Source organism: Bacillus rossius, chromosome 1 (genome assembly GCF_032445375.1).
Source record: "Bacillus rossius redtenbacheri isolate Brsri chromosome 1, Brsri_v3, whole genome shotgun sequence".
Taxonomy (NCBI): Eukaryota; Metazoa; Arthropoda; class Insecta; order Phasmatodea; family Bacillidae; genus Bacillus; species Bacillus rossius.
Window position 1 is genome coordinate 284,289,331 of NC_086330.1, and position 25,458 is coordinate 284,314,788.

Consider the following 25,458-nt stretch of genomic DNA (forward strand, 5'->3'; position numbering starts at 1 on the left):
ACATGTCCATATACACTGGAGATGTGAGGGTTGCCTTAGCGAAAAAGAATGGCTCGATAATTCTGTCATGAAATAGTGCGCACCAAACTTTCACTTTTGGATTTCCTCTGGTACACTCCATCATCTCGCCAGGGGGCTGTGAAACCCAAATGTGCACGTTATGGCGATTCACTACTTCACTGACAAAAAAGGTCGCCTCTCAGGAAAGGCAATTTGTTGGAGGTAGCCATTATCGTCCATACATAACATTTCAACCGCAAAGTCATATAGACGCCTACTGTCATTGGGCAACAGAGCCTGAACGATTTGCACTTTGTATGCACGAAACATTAAACGTTTGTGTAAGATATCATAGAGAGAGCTTTTTGGCATCTGTAATTCACGTGAGGCCCTTCGCACCGATTTCTTCGGACGCAGAAATCCACCCTTTCAGCTGAGGTTGATGGTCGACCAGACTTCGGAAGGTCAGCAACTGATCCTCTGATCTTGAACTTCTCATACCACGTCTTAATGCTCTTGACATCAGGGGGGGATCTCTCCTTATGTGGTTTGGAAGTTTCTCTGCACTGTTATTGGTGATCATGTCTGGTAGTACCATAGGACACACTGCGCTTTCTCCTGATTGGTAATCATAACCGGCTTCCTGGGCACCACACCTCAGACACTGCACACCTACTGCGAACCTACAACCAAAAAAAACTTGAGTTATGACCTAACATTTTGACACCACTTTCATATTTTTATCATACGTCTAGCCGAAGTTATAAATTTGTGTAATCAGGGAAAGACTTTGCGGACAGCCAGTATTTTATATATGAAAAAAAAAATATTTGGGGAAAGAATTTTCAGAAGTTAAGACACTAGCACCTGAGTAGTTAACAAGCAATACATATCTACAGAAGCTATCAAAGAAATGTTTGCACCTGTCACCAGCTATAATGCTCTGGGAATGAATAATTAAGCTTTTCAGGGAAAATTTAACAAAAAAAAAATTCTTAGTGTTCCAGACATTTTTTTTTTCTTTTTTTATATAAACAAATGTATTGATAATGTTTTAAGAACTAAGTTCTCATATATTTTTATTCCTGTTACATGAGATTTGCATTCAGAATGGAAGCACTCTTTTAAGAATTCATTTTAAGAAAATGTGTATTCTACCCATCACTAAATGAAACCATGCAATCTTGTAGTTATTAAGCATTAGTCTAGGCAGTCCCCTTAAATGTTTTGTGTGTGTTTTGGTTCTATGTGATGGTCTTTTATGGGGTTTAAGTATTGATTGAGATGTACTATACACCCACACTCCACTGCGAGAACTGCTATTATACTTAGTTTTGTGCTTTTTGTAATATAATTTGGAATATACTATGATTTTTTTATAAACTTAGAAATATATGACACAGATAATATTAGTAAATTTCTTCCTTTTTAACTGCGGGAGAATTTTTAATTACCTTTAACATGAACCTTTTTTACTTACAGTACCAGGAAATCACACGTATTCAACCAAACACTGACAACCATTAGTGTCTGCAAGTATTCGAAAAATATTTGATATTCATGAATAATTTGATATTCAATTTGACATTCCAAATTTAATATATTTCAAAATTATTTGTTTTCAATGGATATGTCTACACCATTTGGGACTCGATTAACAAAAAAATTGAATAAGGTTAAGCTGATTTATTGAGAAATTTAGATTTGTTTTCTGCAACACTATTATGCATATAATCAGATCAAGAAAACAACTTTCAAACTTAAAATTTACTGGTTTAGGAAAATGTATTGCTATTTTTTTTTATTTCCTTTATTTTAAACCTTGTCATGCTGGTTTCAATTATATTCCTCTCTTTTTTTTTTTTTTTTCTCTTCTGTGAAGTGTGAAAAGGAAATTCACATATAGATTAAAAAAAATTTTTTTTAATATTTGTGAACATTGTAATTTCTATTTGAAAATGAAAAAAAAAAGTATTCCCAGAAGCCTAATAACAATTGGCTATTGTAAGTTAAAGTGGACAGCATTGTAAAATCAAAGTAAATGGTAACTGAACACTTACAATAGCAAACTACATGTTACCTTCTTTAGCAAAGTAGTTGTTACTGAAACTTAATAGTTTATGTATCTCCAGCACCAAAGCAATCGGGGTTCATTAATGAGTGGGGTCAGGCTGGAATTTTTTAGAAGTGGTAAACAAGGTTTTCTCAGGATGCTTCCATTCCCTCCCTCCTGCAGTTACATTCTACCACTGTTCCATTTCCATCTCATCACTGTTAATCAATTTCTGAAGACCCCATGCTGACAAGACATTAAGGATAGGTTGGAACTGAAGATGCCATTATTGGTCTCAAAACCATTTTTAATGCCACAACCATTTTCTGTTTATTTTTTAAAATTATTCGTTGTTAAAGCATAGTATATGGTTTGGTGGAATGCCATAAGTTGACAGTGACTGGCTGAAACTGAATAGTTTTCCTTGTGAAGTCATAGGCATTTAGTAATTCTTTTCTGAAATTACTACTACTGTAATAATGTCAGTGGATCCTATGTTATTACATTAGAAAATCTCAAAAATGAAATGGCATATAAATTTTGAAAACAATATGGCATCTTTTTGGTCCAATCGCTCCCCCTTAAATCCCTCATTCACGCCCTCATTCATTCGTTCATTCCTGCATTGTCTGCCAGAGTTTGATCCTGACTGAAATGTTACTCTAAACAGGTTATACATTGTGTTTTCTTTTACCAATGGAATGTAACAAAGATTGTCACTGCTGTGAATTCTGCTTTCTATCAGTCCAAATTTTTTTAATTAATGTTTTGTTAAGTTTTTGAGATACTTATTTTTTATATTGTGTTTTGTATTGAAAATGCTAAATTTATGTTTCAATAAATTTTTTATTGAGGAGTTGCATCTTTTTATTGAGTAATTGCATTGGTCCTATCTTCCCATTTGCATGGTTTGTTGTGTCACCATGTGCTGCGTACAAACTACGATGTTTACACAGTAGTTTAGACACATGCTACGATAGGGCGTCATGTTTAGCTTTGATCCTCGGCCCATAATGCCATTCTTCAGGTCTTCACGAGCCTGCCGTCTCAAACCATCCAGCGCCCAACTTGTCTGCACCATTGTCAAGCAGGTGCTTTCTCTGTTTACGTGTGTTCTTCCCTAGGGTTTTTCTAAGAATGTTTTCTCTGTTCAAGTTGATGAGTTTTAAGGTTTGTTCAATGTCAAGATTATGTTCTGTTATGTGGTTCACACTGCAAGGCTAGGTGCGCTGTTTCCCGCGCGGAGCCCCTTGACTAGCGCCGTATCAGGTGCCGGGAATGCCTGCCCAGGTCAGTCGCTCCTCGAAACCACGCCTCCCGGCTCACGACGTGCTGTTAGTTATTTCTTCTTTTGTTCAAACTAAGTAGTTACTTTAAGAGCATATCCGTAGACGAACTCGCTCCCAGCACCGCAGTCATCCACTTGCGTGTGTGAAATACATCATTTAAAACGTGTCATTCTCTGTCCAGCGACCCTTGATTCGAAACCAGCCCCATTTATGCTGATGCGGCCTGGCCTCTTGATCTACCAACTGTAGATTTACACACAGCCTCCCAACAACGCCGTTTGGCGCCCTTCCTGACAGTGCATTAAATACTCAGTTTGAGACTTGGCAGATTGTCACATAGTGACAGATTCATGTTCACTTGCTTTTTTGATGATGCAGAAGTTTGTTTATCCAGACTTACTGATTTTATTTGGAGGAAATCTGGGATCTCCAGAGTCTCATACATATGCCCAGTCACGGCGTGTTTTCTAAAAACATTTGGAATTTAATACAAAACTTAAATGAGCATCTACAGACTTGTGCATTTACAATATTATCATCATTCACATATTTTTTAAAGTTTTTTTTTACTTAATTGATTTGTGTAATGTGTTCATGCACAGTGATTATTCCAAAAGAATGTTAAGTTTGTATTAAACATTTCCTCTCAAGCATGGTGATTGAAAACCCAAGAATTATGGATTTCATATGTAGTGTTTATCTTAATAGCCAGAAACAATAAATGAATATTTATTTTGGTTTTTTTGCTTGGGCAAAAAAATGTGTTTGAATGTGATATTTTCCTGTAGAGCATTGCTTTTATTTTTCTTATGGCTGGAACAGTAATTAGCATCATGTAGAATTTTTTTTTTTAGTCTTGATGCTGATATCTGGTTTGTGGATTTTTTTTATCGGCTAATTGTAAAACAAAACTGTAGAATATAAGTGAAGTTTTAGTTTTTATAAGTCGGTAGTAGTACTCATGTAGTTTGTCTCTTTAGTTTATAGGGAAGAAATTGCATGCATGTTTGAAACCCTATAAAAAATTATTCACACCCTAATGGTTTTTGATTAAAGTATCACAAAGATACTAATTAAAAGCTAGACATTTTAAAGTATTTTTCCGTCAAGTTTGTTGTAGTAGTGAAAAAATTTTGAATTTAAAAAATTCCTTAAAGTGGGTATTTTTTTAACTTTTCTCGTGTGATCAATTCCAGTGTTTTATTGACTGCTGTAGTCAAATGACTTAATCTAGTTCCACCATTAAATCACATAATGTCTACAGGTCACAAAAGTAACAAAATTGTAGCAAAATAAACAATGACTAACCTGAAGTCACAAAACTTATCATTTCCAGCACCCTTTCGCTAAACTTTCATTTGGTTTTTTTTTTTAAATTCCCCATTTTAGTTTACTGTAACAAATGAAATGTAAATAGTTTGAGAGAGTCCACTTAAATTTTGATGAAATATTTCTGATAAAGATTTAGCTTTTTAATTAAAAAGTTGTCATGTTCTCGGAATATTATGTCTATTTCATATTATGTTTAATTTTGCTTGTTAAATATGAAAAGGACCATAATATGTAAACGAGTTGAAAGAAAATTTAATTAAGTTGTGAAAAAGTTCTGAAACTGGTTCTTCAGGAATTTTTACTCACCCTGAATGAGGACAGTCCACAAGTAATTCTAAATTCTACAAATATATTTAAATGGGCGTACGGACAGTGTTAAACCATTGAGAAAGTAAATAACTTTTCATAGTATTTTAAGTTATAATTAGATAAAGAAAAATTTTTCCTTCCTAAAATTTAAAAAATAATAATAATTTTTTTACAGAGATTGTGCTTTATGACTGTTAAGTAATTTACATATTTTTATCTGTAATATGTAACTGATTTTTTTTCTATTTTTAAAAAAATTAAAAATGGATGGCAACTGCATTTTGTAATTTTTATCAAGGCAACACTTAAGCAGAAATCATTGACTTCTGCATTTGTAGTACAAATTTTTTTTATTTAACTATGTGCCAGAAATTAGGAATTTCGACACATTTTTTAAAAAAATTTATTATAATTTTAAATTATTTTTGGAAATTTTATTTTTTTATTTTATCTGGTTACTAAAGGTGTAATTTACTCTTTGTTAGGCCGGTGTACGCCACGTAGTTAAACTTTGTGCCAGTGGACCGAAGCTCCTTTCTTAGGGGCCAATCTGATATTTTGCTGTCTAATGTAGTCGTGGGCAGCCCGGTTGAAATTTCTCTTGCCTGCAGTCACGTCCCGGGTTTGTAATATTAATTCCCTGCATGACCAAAATTCCATAGAGCAGCTTCTGGGCTGCAAGCTGCTATTTCTTAGAGGCCTGCTGAGAATAGCGAGTCTCGTCACGGGTCTCCAGTGGACCACCGTTCCCAGCTTAGTGGCGTTTTCTGTCCACCCTCCCGTCTCTCTCCCCCCCCCCCCCCCCTTAGTTCTGAGAAATTATGCTAGGAGCAGTGACCTTACGTGAACCTAGCCAAGACGATTGCCTGCTTCAAGGACTGGTCCTACAGAGACCTCCACGACATCTAGCGGCAGAAAAAAGCGACTTCGGCCCCGGTGGCCAGCGAGCAGAGACTACGCCAGTGACACCTGGCAGAGATTCAGTCCACCGCCTCAGTTAGTTCCCCTTTACGCCGCTAGAAAGCAGTGCAGTGGCGCCATAAGGCCCTATGCTTCTTTCTCGCGGCCTGTAGAAGTCGATTGTTTGTTGCCTTCTGTACCTGTCGGTAGAGACCGCAGCAGTCGCCCTTTGGCGCAAACAACTGAAGTCGTGGTTACGACCACTCGGGCACCTCCGCATGTTTTCGGCCCTGAGCCGAACCTTCCCCCTCTTTTTCCCTAGGGCCGACCGCCCGATTTTATTAGAAGCTTTGTCCGCCATCGCCGGCACTCAGTACTTTGACCACGTCTTCTCGGCGTCCTCTGCGCTAAGAGGGCTTTCGCGGGAACGGCGAATTCGTGTGCATAAAATATGTCAGTTGCTTTAAGGGATGTGATCACATTTGTACAGTAGCCAGTCAGTAGTAGTAATTAGTACAAGTCATGTTTCTATTTAAAGTTTAATAATTTTTTATTTTCCTAAAAAATTTGGTTTCTTTCGCGTCATTCGCGAATTCTCGGTGCGCGACATCCTGATGTCGGCGCGAGACTTCTCGTGAGCCCGAATTCCACACCCTGTTTGGTGAGTAATTCGGCCTTTTTTCTCCTCCCCAGATTCCCATTTGTTGGCCTATCACGCCGACTGTGTATGACTGTCTGGAAGCAGGTCTAATTCGTTTTGAATTTGACTTGTGTTTCAGACAGGGTCCAGGTGTGGGGAGACAAATTGCTCCCCGCATGTTCTTCGGGACTTCGAGCTCCGAGTCCCTTTAGAAGAGATCTTTACCGGCCCGACGTCTTACCTTGAAGACCCGGGTGATAATGTAAAATAAACCTCCCCCCGTTCTATCTACGAACTACATTAACCGAATGAATAGCCTACCAGCGAGCAGTGACTTAAGAACTTAATCCTCCAGAACATGTAGAATAAAGGAAACTTATTATCTATGTAATCATTGGATGAATCAAATTTTGGTGTGATACTTCAAATTTTTGTTTATGTAATCGTTTGTTTGTTAAAGTTGAATATGTATTGTTTAAATAATTTCGGTGCGCCCCCATATTTTTGTTACTTGCTAAGATCTTGATTGTGATATCGAAATAATGCGAAAACAAAACCTCTTCATAATAAACCAGGGAAACCTATAGACCAAATTATTTATGTAGTGTTTTTATTTATCATATACCTTCTTCTATTTAACGATCCACGAACTCCCAAGTTGCTTGTGTGTAAGGAGTGTGAAATTTGTCTTGTTCACCGCCTCGTGCCCACTCTGGTAAATATCTTTAATTTTCTTAATATTTTGCCCAGCAGTTTCCAAGACCTTTTTATTAAATTAAAATAATATAATTTTGAGGCACGTGGGGCGTTACAACTATGAAAAATAGAAAAGCAACTTAGCTGTGTAAATTAAAGTTTTTTTTTTTCCAAGTCTTGATGTCACAAACCACATTGGTTATTTCATTTTCTTGTAATTACTATTGTATGATGACTTTTGGTGTAAATTTATCATGGAAGCTCCCTTGTATTTTGTTTTGTCTCAACATTTCTCGGCAGATTTTTACTAAATATAATGTAATAGCTGTAAAAAATCACGAGAGTGCTCATAATTTTGATCACTTGCAGCTCGAAAACAACTCTACTTAGTAAATATCTGGGGAGGAAATTTGTGACCCTACAACAAATGCAAGAGAGCTATAGAAATAAATTTATATCACACTGAATGGGATGTGTTTGTGTGTGCGTGCACATGTGTGTGTGTTGTGTGCATGTGTTTGCACATGCATAAGTGCATGTGTGTGAATGTGGGGGTGCATGCACACACGTGTGTGTGTGTGTGTGCATGCGTATGAGAGTAAGTGAAACATAGAGGGAGATATAGATATATACAGAGCGACATAAATTGATATTTTTAAATAGTGTGGATAAAGGAATTATAAACATTAAAACAAGGTTTTATAACATTAAAATACACACATGATATGTACTGGCATTTTAGTACTATATTAAAATCAGTAGTGCATTTCATAAAAATTTATATTGTTTAGAAAGTTGTTTTTGTTACGTTGTTAACATTTGTATCCAAAGTGATTACAAATTAAATCAAAAGTTAGAAGAAATGCTGTTACCCTGGAGGGTTTGTTGTGAAAGATGAACTTGAATAAATCACAGGTTTACGAAAATAATACATTCAATAGTTTGTTACGAACACATGCTACATTCAATTTGTATTATTTTCATTATATCTATTATAAACATTTTATTTACATTCAAAATCAATCATTTCTCTATCTGGTTGAACAAGCATAGTCTTACAGCACTCCTTTCCTTATAAACCTTAATACTAAATTTAATACAAAACAGAAAATTTTCAACTGGTAGCATTATTGAAAATTCCTGAGGATGACCACGCACTGACAAATTGTACAAGCAGAATGCCACTCAAGTTCAAGGTCAGTGCGTTCTTAGACTGTTCAACCATTGTATACTGAACACTTTTTGTAACTATCTCCACACAGCTACTAAGGAGTTTTACTGAATTATGTTTACTTCCCAAAATTCTTAAATAAACAGAAATCAACATCTCACCCCGTACCCGACATGTCAAGCCTAAGACTAGAGAACAATTCACATACCAAAATTAACATCAGGACTAAATCTTTACAAAAAATGTTGTGTGTGCACATTAGACACACTATGCGCCCGGCATTCAACTGCGAGCTAAAAACCGCCAGGAATAAGTAAACAAGAGTGCTCAAACTTTGCTAAAGGTGTTTTCTCTAACATAATTTCTACAATATTGAAGCTACAGAAACTACTGTATCTTAATACACTTGCGTGTATTTACGCCTCACAAATCGTTAGTTAACCGCACGAACAAGCAATGTTCAGCACAAAAGTCGTGCTGCGAGATCACTACCATATTTTTCTGCCAAATTTCCCCATTTACAAGCTAAATAGAATATTATCGCATGAAACTAACAACTATACTGACTCAAACTGAAATTCGAGCAGGCTCTGTCAAGAGTCTAAATTTCAAAGGGCTCCCAAACATTAACATCTTAAATGCTAATTAAATACCATAGCGACTGTTACTCACACTGAGTGTTGCCCACACACCAGTTCAGCAGCTGTCACCTATCCTTAAATTCTTGTCTAGCTAAGAGCTAGAAGAAGAAGAAGAAAGTTAAATTGCGCTGCAATCATAGTTACGACTGTCTACGACCCAGTGCGCATGCACGGAGGGGAAGGAGAGGAGAAGCAAGCTAGGAAAGTCACAGTCCAGAACCGGAAACCACACACGTCGCAGTGGGCTCTTCAAATACTAAGCACCCACCCCTTGCTGCCGGCACAATTTCAAAGTGTGGAAAAACATGCTTACAATAACTTTTTTTTACTTTTTTATCTTATAGTTATGAAATGTTGGTTGGTTTAAGTGAGCAAATTTTTAAATACTATAATGTATTAAATCTCGAAAAATGGTGGGGATGCTTCCCCCCCCCCCTCCCCTCCCCTCCCTTCCCAACCTCGAAGTTGCATAAGCCAGCTGCATATTTTCAATATGTTTACATGTGGTCAGGAGTTAGTGAATCTTAAGCTTTACTTGTTTGTGTAGGGTTGAACATGTACACAAAGACCTCAGTGTTTATATTTGTTCTTTTTTTTAATGTGTTTACTTTGTTTTAGTAAAATTATTTTGATAAGTGACAGGTTATATATTTCCAGAAACAATGTTTAAATTTTTATACAATTTTATTATAAAAATATGTAATTAAATTTTTGAGTATGCAGAGTGGGTACAGAAGCTGTTATTCTTGTTAGGAATTTGTAGGATCAAGATTATGTGGTGAATTGTGATAAAACCGAAATAACACTGTCAGAACACCGAAATGCAAGTTAATGCATCCTCTAGCACCAAATTGCAAGTTATATAATAGAATTAAATAGCATTTGACAAAAACTTAATTCTAATCATAAAAAAGTAATCTTTTAATATTTGAAATTTGAGGACTTCATTTCCAGGCAAAAAAAAATTTACTAATGTGCATGGATCAGAAAAATTAATTTCATTTGTTCTTTTAAACCATAAATACTCACTAATTCATTTTTATTGCTCTGAATGTATATGTTGTGGACAACTTATTGCAAATAATTTTATCATAAAAATACAGGATATTAAATTTACCACTATTTTGGTGTAGTATTACAAAAATATTTTCATAAAAATAAAACAATGACAATTATGTTTTAAAATCAAAATGGGACAAAAAAATCCATATCTTGTCTCTTTAGCAATTGGTTAGAAAAACTGACACTCACTGTATAAATAGGGAAATGGTAGTAGTTTGTTTCATAGCTTTAAAGGAACATGCTAGGAAGAATCATAAAAAATGTCTTCATTAAAGAAGTTAACACCGCATCAGCAAGAGCACCCTCCATCTTTTGAACTTGCGGTGGGAGGGGGGGGGGGACATTAGTGGTTTTGAAGGCCCTCTTGTCTTCCTTTGTATTCACTGGGTTTCATAATCACATTCAAGTACAATATTGTACTTGAGCAGACCATTCGCCTCAATTTCCTCCACAGGTTGGCTTATTAGGTTAGCCTTAAAACTCCATTATGACCTAAAATTGTTTTAATAGCTAGATATACGATGCGGTTGAGAATCATTTCTAATTTAGACTTAAATTATCAATAGGACAATGTTTGCACACACTCACTTATTACTTTCTTCATGGGGAACATAATCTATGTTGTTAATTTTAATCTTTTTTTCAGTGTTTGCTAAATTTCCTTTAGACCAATAAATATCTTTAACTACAAATTAAATACTCATGGTTTTAAATGAAGTAATTTGGATTGTGAAAGTAGTAATTGGTGTTAATGGAAAAAAATCATACTGTAGAATCATAAACAACCGTTGCAATCATTTGGACTTCGAACGTTTTTTATTTGAGCTATGCACATTGGGTTGAATAATTCAAAAAGTAATTGGGAATTCTTAATTGTTTTATTTTGGTGCTGGGGAAGCTTGGAAGATTCTGGAAATTATATCCTGACATTCTGTAGCAACTTTTGTACATGTGATTTGTGTTTCTGTGTTTTGTTAATTTGCATTTGTATACGTAGGAACTGTGAATTGCAGAATAAACACATTTGTTTCATGTTGCATGTAGAAAGCCCTTCAGCAAGACGATCCCAATGAAGTGGACTTGGAAGATATGAAGCTCATTGAGGTGAGAAAACACGGTCCAGTTGTCTTAAGGCTCATTCATCCACCATGTTGATGTTTACAAAAAAAAATTCAATAGGAATTTAGAAATAAAGTCTTGTGCATTAACCAAAATGTGTTAGCGAGTAACCTTGGCACAGAAAGTCTGTCAAAAAATTATAATTATGAATATTGGCATAATTTAATAAAAGGGTAAGGGTATTTCTAGCATTGAAATTAATAGCCAAATTAGCAGTCCGTGATTGGTCTCATGCAGTCCGAAGTTTTCTCCCCTCTCCGGTCGAGATACAACTTTCTACATAAAATGATTTCTTCTGGACTTTAATCTACCGAAACCTCCGGTGCCAGGACACAGGATATAATTAAATTTCATTTGAAAAGAAAATTAAAAACAAAATGTAATTGTTTCTTTCTTTTGAGCCTGCGAGCTCACTTAAAACCAGAGTCAAGTTCAAGAGATATGATTGTTTTACTTTTATATGTATCTTGTTGCCCCGGGGCTCCCTTCTGTTTATAATTAATATATTTTAATACATGTGTACTTAAAAGTTAAAGATAAAAGAAAAAACTAAGTAAATTATTTTAGTAAAAGGGCAGTTATATAAATCAAACCACCAGTTTTGTTATTTCATTATTATTCATCCTCGATCCACATAGCCTCCTAGAGTTCCTAGTAGGTTATAAATAAATTCCTTTGTACGACGTCTGGGCACCTCTGTGATTATGGTGGTGGTTGTTTTGTTTTCTGGGCTGACGCTTCCAAGGCCTTAATTTTTACTTATTAATTTATTGAGTGTTTACCTGCAGCCCAGCGTACACAAGGATGATAGATGCCTTTGAAGTTTGAGCTGAACATTTAAGTGGATGTAGAGTGAGACAAATTTTGTAGGCAATGTTTTAAACAAAGTTAGGAAGATTGACTAATCTTTGTTTTATTTTTTGTTCATCTTTGGTTTGAAGTATGCATTAGTATATCAATTGTTCTTTGGACAGTTATAAGATTATGGCAGTATTATTTATTTGCCAAAGCATAATTTATTTATTATTAAATGGAAATTTATGACAATTCTGCAGAAAGCTTTTGAAGATTTGTTGTTGTTGTTGTTGTTGTTGTTATTATTATTATTTGAGTTATTATTTGGGGAGGGGTGGGATAGAGGTAAAACTATGTACGTTGTTATTTTGAGGTAAAACCACATAGGGTTATTTGGTGTTTTCGGGAGACTTAACAGTTGCTTTATTGTAACAAGGATTTGGTTGTACCGAAATTTACTATACAAAGTTTACTGTATTTTTAATTTGTTGATATTATCATTAAATATACATTGATATTTTATGATTTGGCAAAATTAGTAATATGTCACGGTAGTGTTCGCAAACGTTCCGAATTAAAGATTCGTTACGGAACTTAAAACAATGATTTCCCATCATTAGGGACAAGATTATATGGTGAATTACGATAAAACCGAAATAACACCGGAAAGCATGTCAATACATCACGTAACACTGAAATTCAAATTAATACACCACAAGGCACCGAAATGCAATTAAAATCATGAAACTAATCAGCATTTTCTATCAAAAATTAACTTCAAACAACAAATACCTAATCTTTTTAAATATTAAACTCAATGAGAGTAAATTATTTAGAATGGCCACGATGCAGTTGAGGTGTGTGCCATGATATATATAAAACAATTTAATAAAAAAAGATAGGAAGAAGTTTACTTTTTTTAAATTTGCAACTGATATTAGTTCTTTATTTTTACATTAGGAACTTGGAACATTTTTCAATCACAGAAATACATAACAGATTTATTTTATTTGTTCCAAAATGTTAGATATGCTTATTACAGATCATTATATTGAAAAAGTGCATCATGTATCAGTCAAAATGACACTTTTTTAGTGAAATTAGTATCATGGAACATTTAATTATCATAATTGTTCAATAATATTCTATCTTTTAAAATTGGCCTGATAATAAAACCTTAAAATCTTGTATGTACCCGTAGTTTATAACCACTCTTCGCCCTTGTTCTACCGACACAATCCGGCCCTCGCCTGTTGCAGGAGGCCATCGTGAAGGTGGCAGAGCTCGGGGATGAGGATCAGTCCCTCTTGCCGAGCCCCAAGAAGAAGAAGAAAAAGAAGCCCGGGGCACCGGTGGAGTACAAGCCGCTGCCAGCGGCAGGGAAAGGGATTTTAGTGTTTCCTGGCTTCAGGTACCCACACTCTCTCCAAGAAAATAGGTGTGGCTCTTTCCAGTCTGATTAGGTAGTTTGCGTATGGCGGAAACCACCCTCCAGTACTCTGCGAGGTGTTCCCACTGCGTTCCTTGGTGTCTAGAGGTGCCTCGTGTCGAGTTCCCTTCCGGACCGTATGTTTCCTTTGTGGCATGTTCAGAGCACGCGTTTCATTTCATTAGTACTTTAACACTTTTTGCTTATTAAATAAAGATGTAACTAGTATTGTACAACATTGTATATCTTTTGTGTTGTCACGCACAGCAAAAAGAGCAACTTGTTGCATGTTGCATCAGCGAAAAAACTACATTCGAGTTATTATTTGGTAATGGCATCAATCAACACATGAATGATAATTAGTTGTATTTGGCGTTAAACTTTTTTTTTTCCACAATGTTCATATATCATTAGAAAGTAGAAGCTAATAGGGGAAAAACATAAAATTTCTTGGTATTACACACTTTACTCCTAATTTCGTTAACTACATATTACTTTTGTCTTATGGTAGTTATTCACTTATGATGTGTGTTAGTTTACTGAAAGATAATTATTTTACGACAAGTTTTGAACATGAAAAAAAAATATGTTTTGTTTTTTAAACATTCAATACACTTTCAAATCATTTCTAAGGTAGTATGCTATGGTATTGCAAATCATGAACTTTCTTATACAAATACTATCAATTCTATGTGTTCAAAATTATTTTATTTATGAACGAATCTTGATTTGAATCCAAAGTATTCAATAAATTTGTTGAATCTTAAAGATTGGGTTTCTCCAATCCTAGAATAAATATTAATTTGAAGTAATACTACTGTTTTTTGGCATAACACTTTGTATTGACTCAGGTTTTGGTGTTAGTGCAATTTCCTAATAACCTTAACCTGCCTCAGAGGTGTGAGAAGCGTTTAGAGCGACAGTACTTTTTTTTTCACATCAATGTCACGGTGGAACTGCGGATGTAAGTACGGAGTATTACGGGAAGTGCGAAGATACTATAATTTCCTAATGTCCTGTCATTTTCAATGTACTTAACATTGTAAAATTAATAAAGAACTAACAAGAGCTTTTCATAGTGCTGTTTTTGTTGATTGAAGGGTTAGGAGAGTGACATAGGCTACTTTTTACCCCGGAAAAATGCACAATTCTTGTGTGATAGATCTGTAGCATAATTTTGTAATTACCTGTTCATGCCAAAATGGCTGAACCAAGTGCAGTACAAACAGTGAGTGTTTCTCTATGTTTACCACATGGTCATATATGTACATTACATAGTAAGGTCTGGCAACTTCTTATCTTTCTCCTTGGCGAAACCCATCTGCTTAGTGGAGCTCGCGGCAACTAGCAAACTAGCAGCGCCTATAACAGTTTAGTTTTTAATTTTCTTAATAGATAGTGTTGCCTTGAATTTAAAACACACTATTGTTTGGTGCTTCTGCCACGTCTTGCCTAGGGGTCACCTGCCTTCCAATAAACTGTAGCTGAAGGTTGGCGTCCCGGTTTTGCTGCTGCATAACCTTGATGCACTGAGATTGTGCAACTGTACCAGGTTGTGCATCACAGTTGAGCAGAAACATAGTCTCCCTGGATAACCGAAGGAGAGACCGTTCTGATTATTTGCATCCCAATAATTTCCAATAATTTGCCATTACAATTTCAAGAGGCTGCAATTCCTGCTAAAGTTATCGTTTGCAATAACATTAAGTCCCAGTGCCAAACATGTTGGTTGTTCAAGAGTATCGAGTGCCCAAAACTCATAACTACTGGCAGAAAATAATAAATCATACAACGGTGTCTACAGAAATATATTGCATTAAATTAAGAGTGGGATACAATATAAATTCCGTGACTACCATGTCAATGAAGCATAAAAATACATTACAAATCACTCATCTATCTTTTTTATACAATTGATTTTCCCTTTTCATTTATTCCCCTCTGGGCCCATTCCTGAAATCCACGGAGACAAAGTCGCGGGCAAAAGCACAATATAAAATCAGATAGGAACTTTATCCGTACAAAAAAATATATAAAAGGTCTATGAATAACTATTTTAAAAATATTATTTTTAAACGGTTTTATTATGAATTAAATTATGCACCTGACAATTAATTCAGTCTAATTCTTTAGTAAAAATATTTGGAATTAATCACATACTTTCCTTTCAATGGTAGGTATCTCAGCAATACTCTGAAATTGCGCAAATGAAGCCGCAGGTTTTTATCTAGTAATATATAATTTAAACATATTTAGAAGACATGGGAATTTGATTTTTGTTTGAAGTGTTTCATCATTTTTTGGTAGTTGCGAGTACTCATTACGAGAATATCCTCTGCCATTGTTAGGTTTTGTAGTAGCAAAGCTCCACTGTATGTAGATTTTATTGCAGTTGAATATAAAATCTTGTCCCTAATAACTAACATGTGTCGCGTACCGTTCGTCACACACACTTGTGATGCGTGTTACAGCAAGGAGAAGCCTCCTGCGGCCGACGAAAGCGTGGAGCGGAAGACGGTCAAGTTCGCAGATGGAGTCCGACCCGGGGAGGGGACTTCGCCGTCCGCCGGGGAGGACCTCCCGTCCCCACCACCTCCCCCCCGCAAGATGCCCAAGGAGAAGCACTTCAAGAAGAAAAAGAAAAAGAAGATCAAGGTCAGCTCACATCTTCTTTTACATCATTGGTTCCATTTTAAGATACTTTTGAGAAAGGTCCACTTAATGTGTTCCTTTGTTTTTTCTAGATTTTAAAATTCAGGCAGTTTAAAGTACATCTTGTTTTTTCTAGTTACAGTGAAAGATTATCTGTGTAGCTGGGGCCACGGTCAAATCTCTCACCTCCCGTTAAGGGGATCCGGGTTCGTTACCTGATTAGGTGAAACCCAGTGTTTTCACAATTTGGAAAGAAGTTGGACATTGCCAGGAACCTGTCAGCTTTCTCTGCATGCTTCCTTTTCCCCTACCTTTCCATTCTGCCCCTAATCCATTGTCTCACCGACCCTTGCCTCTACTGAGCTCAATCTCAATGAGATGTAAAGCGGTGATTGATTGCAGTCATTCAGTCCTATCAAGTTCTTCTTTTTCAGCACATAAAAAAATTTAAATTGTACTTTTCAGTTTTGCATCTCTAATGAAATCATTTTTTATATTTCTGATATTACTAAATTTTTTAAACACTTAAAAGCTTGTGATGCTATTCTTTACCTGACCTGCTTATTATAAATTTTTCATTGTAAAGATGTGTCATGTCTAGATATGAGAGCAAATGGCAATTATACATATTTCAAGCATTTCAAGATGCATCGTGGGTTTATGTTTCTCAGACATTTTTTCCCCATATGTTCAATCAGTTTTACTATATTTTGAATATAGTTAACGTACAGCTTACAAAAAATTATGTTTTAAATTGGAACACTCGTGGATGGGTACTAAATGATTTTGTTCAGCCCGTTATATCATACAAAGATGTAAAATAAAATTATCTAAATAATGTTTTTTCTACTACAGGTAAGTAAGAAAATGGGTTTTCTCATGTATGAGTTCAGCACAGAGGAAATTTTGTTGTCTATGTGCATGGTTGTTCTGAATGTGTGACATTAAAAATGTTTATTCTCTATTATGAATTATGGTAAATGTGCTGTCACTATTTGTTAAACACATAGGGGATTTAAATAATATTTAATTAACAGGGTTTTTGTGGTCTCCACCGTTGAAAAGTTGATTAATGTGTTCATTATCAAAATTTTAGTTTTTAAATTGACCAGTTGCATGACAAAGATAGGGCTATAGTCCTAAATAGTTTTGAGGATTCATGTGGAAAAGTAACCTAGAGGGGAAACTATTGCATGGAAAAAATCTATAAATGATTTATTTTACAACTATAATCCCATTATTATTCAAAAATAAATAAAAATTGTATTCAAACGATTTTACAGTATTTTAAATTAAATTGCATATAGTAGTAAAATTATTTGTATATCACAATGCTGCCCTTACAGATTATCACAGTAATGTATTAAAACTGGAAAACTTTTTTATTATTATTGTATTTGTTTAAGTTGTGTCTCCAGATTATTACCAGTGTGAATTTACTGAGGATGAACTCAGCCTTGATACATGAGCACTAATTCACCTTATTTAACACCCAAAACATAAATCATTAAGTTGATATTGTTTTGAACGTGGATTTAAACATTCCATAAGTTTACACATTTACATCAAACATGCAGCGGCTTACCAATTCTTTAACATTTGAGTGTGCCAAACTTCCAACAATTATATTCTAAACTTGAAGTAAAATTAACATTAATCTGAATGCATGCACACTTTCAGTAGCAACGTAAACGAACATATATACATACATGCACACACACACACTTATACATACACATATATGTGTGTGTATATATATGGATATATGTGTGTGTGTGTGTGTGTAAGAGAAAAAGAGATATACTTATGTGTGTTAGGTGCAGCACACACTGCTCAAAATATACAGCTTGAATCGATAACACCTTATTTTTAAATATCTGTCCGCGGCACTTAATGTATAGCTTAAAGAAGAGGGGTCTTTTTTTCTGCTGTGTTCACGTGTTAAAGTAGTCTATAACCATACCTTACAAATTAATAAATGTATTTATATAATTTATTTAAACTTATATAATTTAAACGATGTTCCACCATTACAAGATGCATGTCAGTTAGAGGTGCGACAATACCACACTATCGATACTCGATTCTGTATTGTTTTTTCAGTTTGATACTTTCGATGCTCCAGGGAAAAATATTTTCCCATTAAGTAACAATTATTACAAATAACATAAATTAGTTTTAAACTATATAAATTCAATCTGTCATACCAGCACAATGTCAGATTAAACTTAAATACATAATGTGTAAATAATTGCATCATATTAATGAAAGATGTGAATTCAACATTATATTTACATATAATAAAACCACTAGAAATGTAAAATACAGTCCATAATCAAGTAAAGCTGACATGAGAAACAGTGGCCTTACAAAATGTTTGAAGTCCTTTCTTGGAGGGGGGGGGAAAAGTCACCAAGCCTAAATTAGAAATAAAAAAAATTAGGCTATTGTAAAAATAAATTAATCAGAAATTTTTGCTTGTTTTTTTCATTTTACAAACAACTTTATGCAACAGAACAATTTTCAATAAAATTTTAATTGAGAAACGTAAAATACAAAACAATCCTATCGTAAGAAAACAATAACAAACGGGTATATTCAGTTTAAAAGGTAATTTATCAGGAGGAATATATCTAACACTAAAATTTGTGAATATTAGGACTTTTACGCTTCGTAAAAACGTATGAAACTGGAAATTAATGATTTTATAAGTGTATGTTCAGAGAAAGTAAACCATTGTAAATAAAATATAGTACTTTTGGCGGGACCAAAATTAATCGGCGTATGACACGGGAAAATGTATGAAACGGGAACGTATCATCGAGGTTCTACTGTAGTTGTATTTTGTACGATGGCGACTCAAAACTTAATTCAATTCAAATGAACAAGCAATCCGGTATCGAAAAAATGTATCGAACTAATGTTTCGATACTCGATACTTTGCGATACCGTCAAGTATCGTAGGTATCGAGGTATCGAAGTATCGAAAATCCCATCACTAATGTCAGTTAAAGTTATGCTATTTTGCTAAAATAAGTACTAGAAACATTTTAGTGCCATAAAGTTAATAATACCTTAGTTTTATGAATAAGCTAAATTTTTTGGGATGAAAATAATTCATGCAAAAATCTTGGCATTGTCGTCATGTCCGCAGGTGAAGATCATCCGGCAGATCAACATGGATGAGGACGACGAGGAGGAAGAGGATGTCTCTCCGCCCCCACCACCCCCCGGCTCTCCGCCGCCCCCACCGGTCTACCCGGCCGGCTACCCAGGCTTCCCTGCTCCTGGGTTCATCTACTCCCCGGCCCCCCAGTTCACAGGTTGGTCCACACAGGGCAGAACAATGCAATGGGGGCCAATTAAATACAATTAATACTTATATACAAACAAAAATGTCCTCTTTGGGTTAGTAAACTGTTAGACTAAATGCTAAAAGACTCATTAGTAGGAATATGCATTTATTGCATTTTCAGTAATTTACATTTTTATCCTTTTTTTGTAACACAAATTATTTACTTTGTAAAATATACAGAAAATCCACTTCCAAAAACTCAGAATAATTGACAATTATTTTAACTAACATAGATTAATCTAATTACACTAGAATCTCGTTATAGTGAGCACGGTAATAGCGAGAACACGGCTATAACGAGGTCTTTTTGAGGAATTTACAGCGTGATCGCGTGAAGCACGCTTTGGTTGTTTGTCTGCTTCCCCTCTCGCTCGCTACTAGACATCTTGCCGTTGACACCTGTCACATTCTTCAGCCTCGCAGGTGCCACCTAAGTGCGTGGCTTTAAAAATAGAATCCCGTCCTTTCTTTTATCAAACTTCCGTTAGTTGTCTATTCATTAATATTATTCTATTCCTGTGAACTCAATATAACGAATGCTGAACGTGCTGGGGATATGTGCGTGTGTAATGCAACCGCTAGGCTACAAAGAGTGCAGTCCCTTTGTTTCGTTTCTGACTACGTCGCTACAAGATAAGCCGGCTATCATCCAAACGCCCAAACTCAGTGCATGCGTACGACTTCACAGTCACAGCATCACTGGCTGGCTTCAAGGCCAATGTATGCTCGACTCGAATAAACCAAGCCTTTGAATATACATATACTTGTACGCATTTCTTATTATTTAGAAAATAGACAAAATCTATTTTTTCCCGCCATTAAACATAACAATGTGGACTTTTTTTTAAATATAAATGCTCTTAATTAATTTTTTGGGACATTTTCATTAACGAATAATAACATTGTTTATAGTCAGAGCCGTCTTTATACTTGTTGCTAATTGATCGCGTTAATAATACACAAATATTTATAAACTTGTTTGGAATTATTTCAGTCGTGACACATTTACAATCACGTCACGTTATTTTACTATCCGACAAATACTAGTAGGTACTACCGTATTTATTTCCGAATCGCTAGGACAGTTTTCTTGTAACTTTTGTTTCGGTCAGTTGTTGGGGTATCTGTCCGGAAAGGGGGTGGTGATGGTTTGAGTTTAATCCCAAATTTATTTTCTAAAAAAGTTAACAGGTTTCTTTAAATTAAAAAAGTATAGTTTTCCAGCGACTATTTCGTTTGAGGCGTACGTGCGTTGCCACACTCCTGCTTAGTTTTTTTGTAAGGAATTAAATTGTCGCGCTACACTAGCACCGCCTGTTAGTAACATCCCGAACCAACATGGCCGCCAGCAGACAGCCTGCGTCGACAATAGATAGCAGGACAATGCTGCGTCGGCCGCGGGCCAAGTCGAGTAGTCGATTGTGGGCTGAGATGCTATACTTACGTGGCGTGTTAGGGTATTCTGGTTATTTTGACGCAATCGGTGATCGCATCCGTACTTGTGGGGTATCGTTTTAAAGAGAATTCACACATCTGCTCACAGGTTTTCTCGGGGTATCTCCCACTGGGCTCATACTCTATACCTCGAGCTAAACCCCCCATTTTGCACCTTGTCTTGAGTGGGCGTTCGTGGTTGTTTACGCAAAGGTTTGCATAATCAACTGCGTTCTGTTTTGCTGATTTGGTGTGAATGGGAGCATTGAATTGGAATTGGAATTGAAATTTTCTTGGAGAGAGGTTAAAGGGTATCGGGCACTGCCCCACCTCAAAGTTGGTCCGTGGGTGGCAACGACTGTTGGCTATCAGTCAGCCGGGTTTTTTTCTGTGTGCTGCTATAAGACCAACAGCGGCTAAGAGGGCAGCTGGCTTGGGGTGATAGCCTCCTGCTTTAACGCATGCCAGACAGTCAATAGTACTGATTAGACAGTGTGAGCCCGCTGGTTCTACGATGGATCGAAAGCATTGGCATGAAGATTTGCAAGAGGCAGTTAAACATCCAATAGAAGGAGACTGGTCCGAAAGGAAAACCCTTTTGACGGATTACACTAAGGACAGAGGATTGGACTTGAAGAGAGTGACCATACTGGTTGACAAATTGCTGGATAAGAAAGTAAACTGGGCTAAGGAACCAGTACCAAATTTAACTGAAAGAAAATGGCTGCTATCTGTTGGTCCCATAATATGTGAACAAGACCCTACTATAGTTAAAATGATGATAAGGGAAATCTTCAGGAAAGACAAAACTACGGCTGAGAAGGAAGAATCGACTGAAGAGTTTGTGATAAACCCTAAATGGGATGAACAGGAGGTGCTTTCATGTGCTGAAAAATTAATAATTGAGCTAACCACCTACACGACCACAGAGATATCTAAGGTTAACAAAGCATCTACAAACTATATTCTGCCCAGAGTAACACAGCTAAAAGGCCTATTAGATAAGGTTCTGATAGACAATTCCCGGCTTAACGGAGTGATAAAGGGGATAGAATTAAGTAAAGGCCCTGTGATAAGGAAGACGTATGCGGAAGTAACAAGTGCAGCTGAAATTGGAGGGACTACTCGTCAACAGATCATACCTAAACAGAAGAAGGAGTTGCTGATTGTCCTGCCAAGTGACGAAACTCAAACAAGTGACACCACCAAAAGAGAGATCTTAAAGAACATTGATCCAATAAAGAATGGGCTGAAATTCAAAGGAATAAGGAAAATTTCGAAAGGAGGAATTATAATCGAAGCACAAGACTCCAGCACGATTGAAAAACTGCAAAAAGATGAGAAAATATCTAAACTAGGACTACGTACTGAGCGCCCTACAAAGCAGGGCCCGAAAGTTATTATGTACGACGTGCCTAGGGAGTTCGATAACCCTGATATAGCTGGCACAATATTTGCTCAGAATCTGAGCGCAGATGAAGTCTCACTGGAGGAGTTCAGAGCTGGTTTCATGGTGCGAACAAGACGCGGCAGAAAGGATAATAAAGAAACAGTGCACCTTGTCATTGAATGCACACCTAAAATAAGGAATATCTTGCTAAGCAGAACACATATGTATATTGGTTTTTCTGCATGTAAAATTAGGGATTTTGTGTCAATAACTAGATGTTTCAACTGTCAGAATTACGGACACCCCGCACATAAATGTAAAAGCAAAACTATCTGCTCTATATGTGGACTTGATGGGCATAAGTATACAGAATGTAGTAAGAAAAATGAAGGAAATAAGTGTGCAAATTGCAGACGAGAGAATAAACCACACGAGCATAGGGTAGATAGCACTGATTGCCCTGCCTATAAGAGAGCTTACGAAAGAGAAATAGAAAGAACTAATTATGGTGAAATATGAAAATAACATAAAAATAGGGCAACTAAACGCACAACGTTCAGCTGTTGTCAGTGCTGAATTAAATAAGATTGCAGAAAAAATGAAGCTTGATGTGATCTTATTACAAGAACCCTATGTATTACGTGGGCAAGTTGCAGGAATCCATGGTTTAATATATGCAATAGGAGATAATCCGAAATCGGCAATTTGGATTAGAAATGAAACTCTAACTACGATGTTACTCTCCGGCATTTCTAATGAACATCATGTTTGCATGATCATGCAGATGAGGATGATGAAAATATACGTTATCTCATCCTATTTTCAATTCTCAGATCCTATTGAAGTACATATTGATAAGCTTAATTCAATATTGGATACAATTGGACATGAAAATATAATAATTGGTGCAGACACAAATGCAAAATCTTCTTTTTGGAATTCACCAGTGAATGACGAAAAAGGTGAGATCATGAACGATTTTATCATGGAAAGAGATCTATATGTTATTAATGATGATCCATTAACAGGAACATATCTATCACCAGCAACTAATACTGAGACTTTCATTGATGTGACATTGACTGATAACAACATGAAAGAAAGAGTCAATGAATGGAAGATTCATCTGGACAGTTCAAGTGACCACAGATTGATGACTTATGAAATCCAATTGCAAAGAACTGAGATGCCTCCCATAATAATAAGTCCACGGTACATACATAAGAACGCGGATTGGAAGAAGTTTGATGAATTAATAACAAGCAAAATAAATGAATTATCACATGAAGAAGATGTATATAACTCCGCAGAAGCACTCGCCATGAGATTAACAATTATATTACAGAATATCTGTGAGAAATGCTTTAGGAAACAAACGAAAATTATTCCTGGAAATCCCTGGTGGGATGTTGAATTAGAAGAAACTAGAAGAGATCTGGAAAGACTAAGAAGAATCATGAAGAGAGCGGCAAATGGATTTTATAAACTTTTAATTTTACAGCAGTACAGAATAAGGAGAAAGAAATATAAGAAAGATATTTTATTAAAGAAGAAGGTATACTGGGAAAAACTTGTCCTTAACAAGGGGAATATGGACCCTTGGGGATATGTGTACAAGGTGATGGCTGGCAAAGTACGAAGTTCTTTTGAAATCCCTGGGATGATGATGGCAAATAGACAAATTACTGACATTACAGAAAATTTGGAAACTATTCTACATGATTTACTACCTAATGACAACCCAGATGAAGATACGAATATTCAAAAGATGAAGAGAGAAGCGATGAAAGAACTGCCTGATACAGAAGACACAGTTTCTTTCACCATCCAAGAGCTTGACAAGATCATTAAAGAGTTAAAACCACGAAAAGCACCAGGTAAAGATAATATAACAACTGAGTTAATTTGGCGAGCTTACCCTCGAATCAAGGAAGTACTGTTACATCTGTATAATTTATGCTTATCTTCAGGAACATTTCCAAAAATATGGAAGGAAGGAGTTCTCAAAATCATATACAAGGGAAATGCTAAGGACCCGAAATTAACTAAGTCATACCGGCCTTTAACTATGCTGCCTAACATGGGAAAAATTTATGAGCGGCTCATTAATGCAAGACTAACAGCTTATTTGGAAGTAATACAGGGAATAGATAAACAGCAGTATGGCTTCAGAAGAGGGTATAGTACAGAAAAAGCGCTATACGATGTAAATCAATATATTAAAAACCTACAAGAAAAATATGTGCTTGGAGTGACGATAGATATAGCAGGAGCATTTGACCACGCTTGGTGGCCTCAAGTATTATGGCGCTTAAAGAATCTTAACACACCTAAGAACCTGTATGCCGCCATAAGGGGCTTTCTGCAAGATAGAAAGTGTGAATGTCGATTGGGCCACATAGTTGTGGAAAAGAAGCTCTCCATGGGCTGTCCTCAGGGTTCAGTCCTTGGTCCGCTACTATGGAATATAATATTTGATGAGCTTCTGAAAATTGAGTTACCAGTAAATAACATTATATATGGCTATGCAGATGATGGCTTGCTCATTATACCCGCTACTTCACGCTACGAATTAGAGCAGACAGCAGAAATTATTCTACGCTCTATCAACACCTGGGCAAGCAGTGTCCGACTTCTTATATCATCTGAAAAAACTGAAGGCGTATTACTAAAGGGAAAATTACATAAAGACAGACCACCTTTAATAAGATTTCAAGAACGAATAGTGAAGATAAAACAAAAAGTTAAGTATCTAGGGGTACAAATCACAACGGGAACAGGATACCAAGAACACATACAAGAAGCATCACAAAAGGCCCTACTGTTAATGCAAAAAAAATAAGGAGTCATAAACCTACAAATGTAGGATTGAGCACTAATACTATGACAACACTGTACAATGGAGTATACCTGGGCATACTTACCTATGCTTGCTCAGTCTGGTATGAACTACTACGCAATTCACATGTAAGAAGAAGGTTAAACTCATCCCAACGAACAGCTCTAATTGCTGTAACAAAAAGCTACAGAACTACGTCTTTAGAAGCACTGCAGGTTATCGCTGGAGCCTTACCTATAGACCTACTAATACAAGAAAGAGCAAAAGTTGTGATATTAAAGATGAACAAGGAATACACTGCTTCAAAATATCGCAGAATTCACATAGAAAATATTGAAATCTGGCAAGAAAG

The 25,458-nt window shown here is 35.9% G+C and overlaps 1 protein-coding gene across 5 annotated transcripts in view; it reads left to right on the forward strand.

Annotated features, from left to right (window-relative positions):
- The window catches only part of LOC134527671 (serine/arginine repetitive matrix protein 2-like), a 195,767-nt gene that overhangs the window by 146,640 nt on the left and 23,669 nt on the right, over nt 1-25,458 (forward strand). For 3 of the 5 annotated variants that reach the window (XM_063360555.1, XM_063360556.1, XM_063360558.1), the window contains 4 exons: nt 11,138-11,197; nt 13,267-13,445; nt 15,908-16,091; nt 19,243-19,411. In XM_063360555.1, the coding sequence (XP_063216625.1) occupies nt 11,138-11,197; nt 13,267-13,445; nt 15,908-16,091; nt 19,243-19,411 (592 nt within the window). The remainder of the gene's footprint in view (nt 1-11,137; nt 11,198-13,266; nt 13,446-15,907; nt 16,092-19,242; nt 19,412-25,458) is intronic. The other 2 variants (XM_063360557.1, XM_063360559.1) reach the window with 1 other exon arrangement.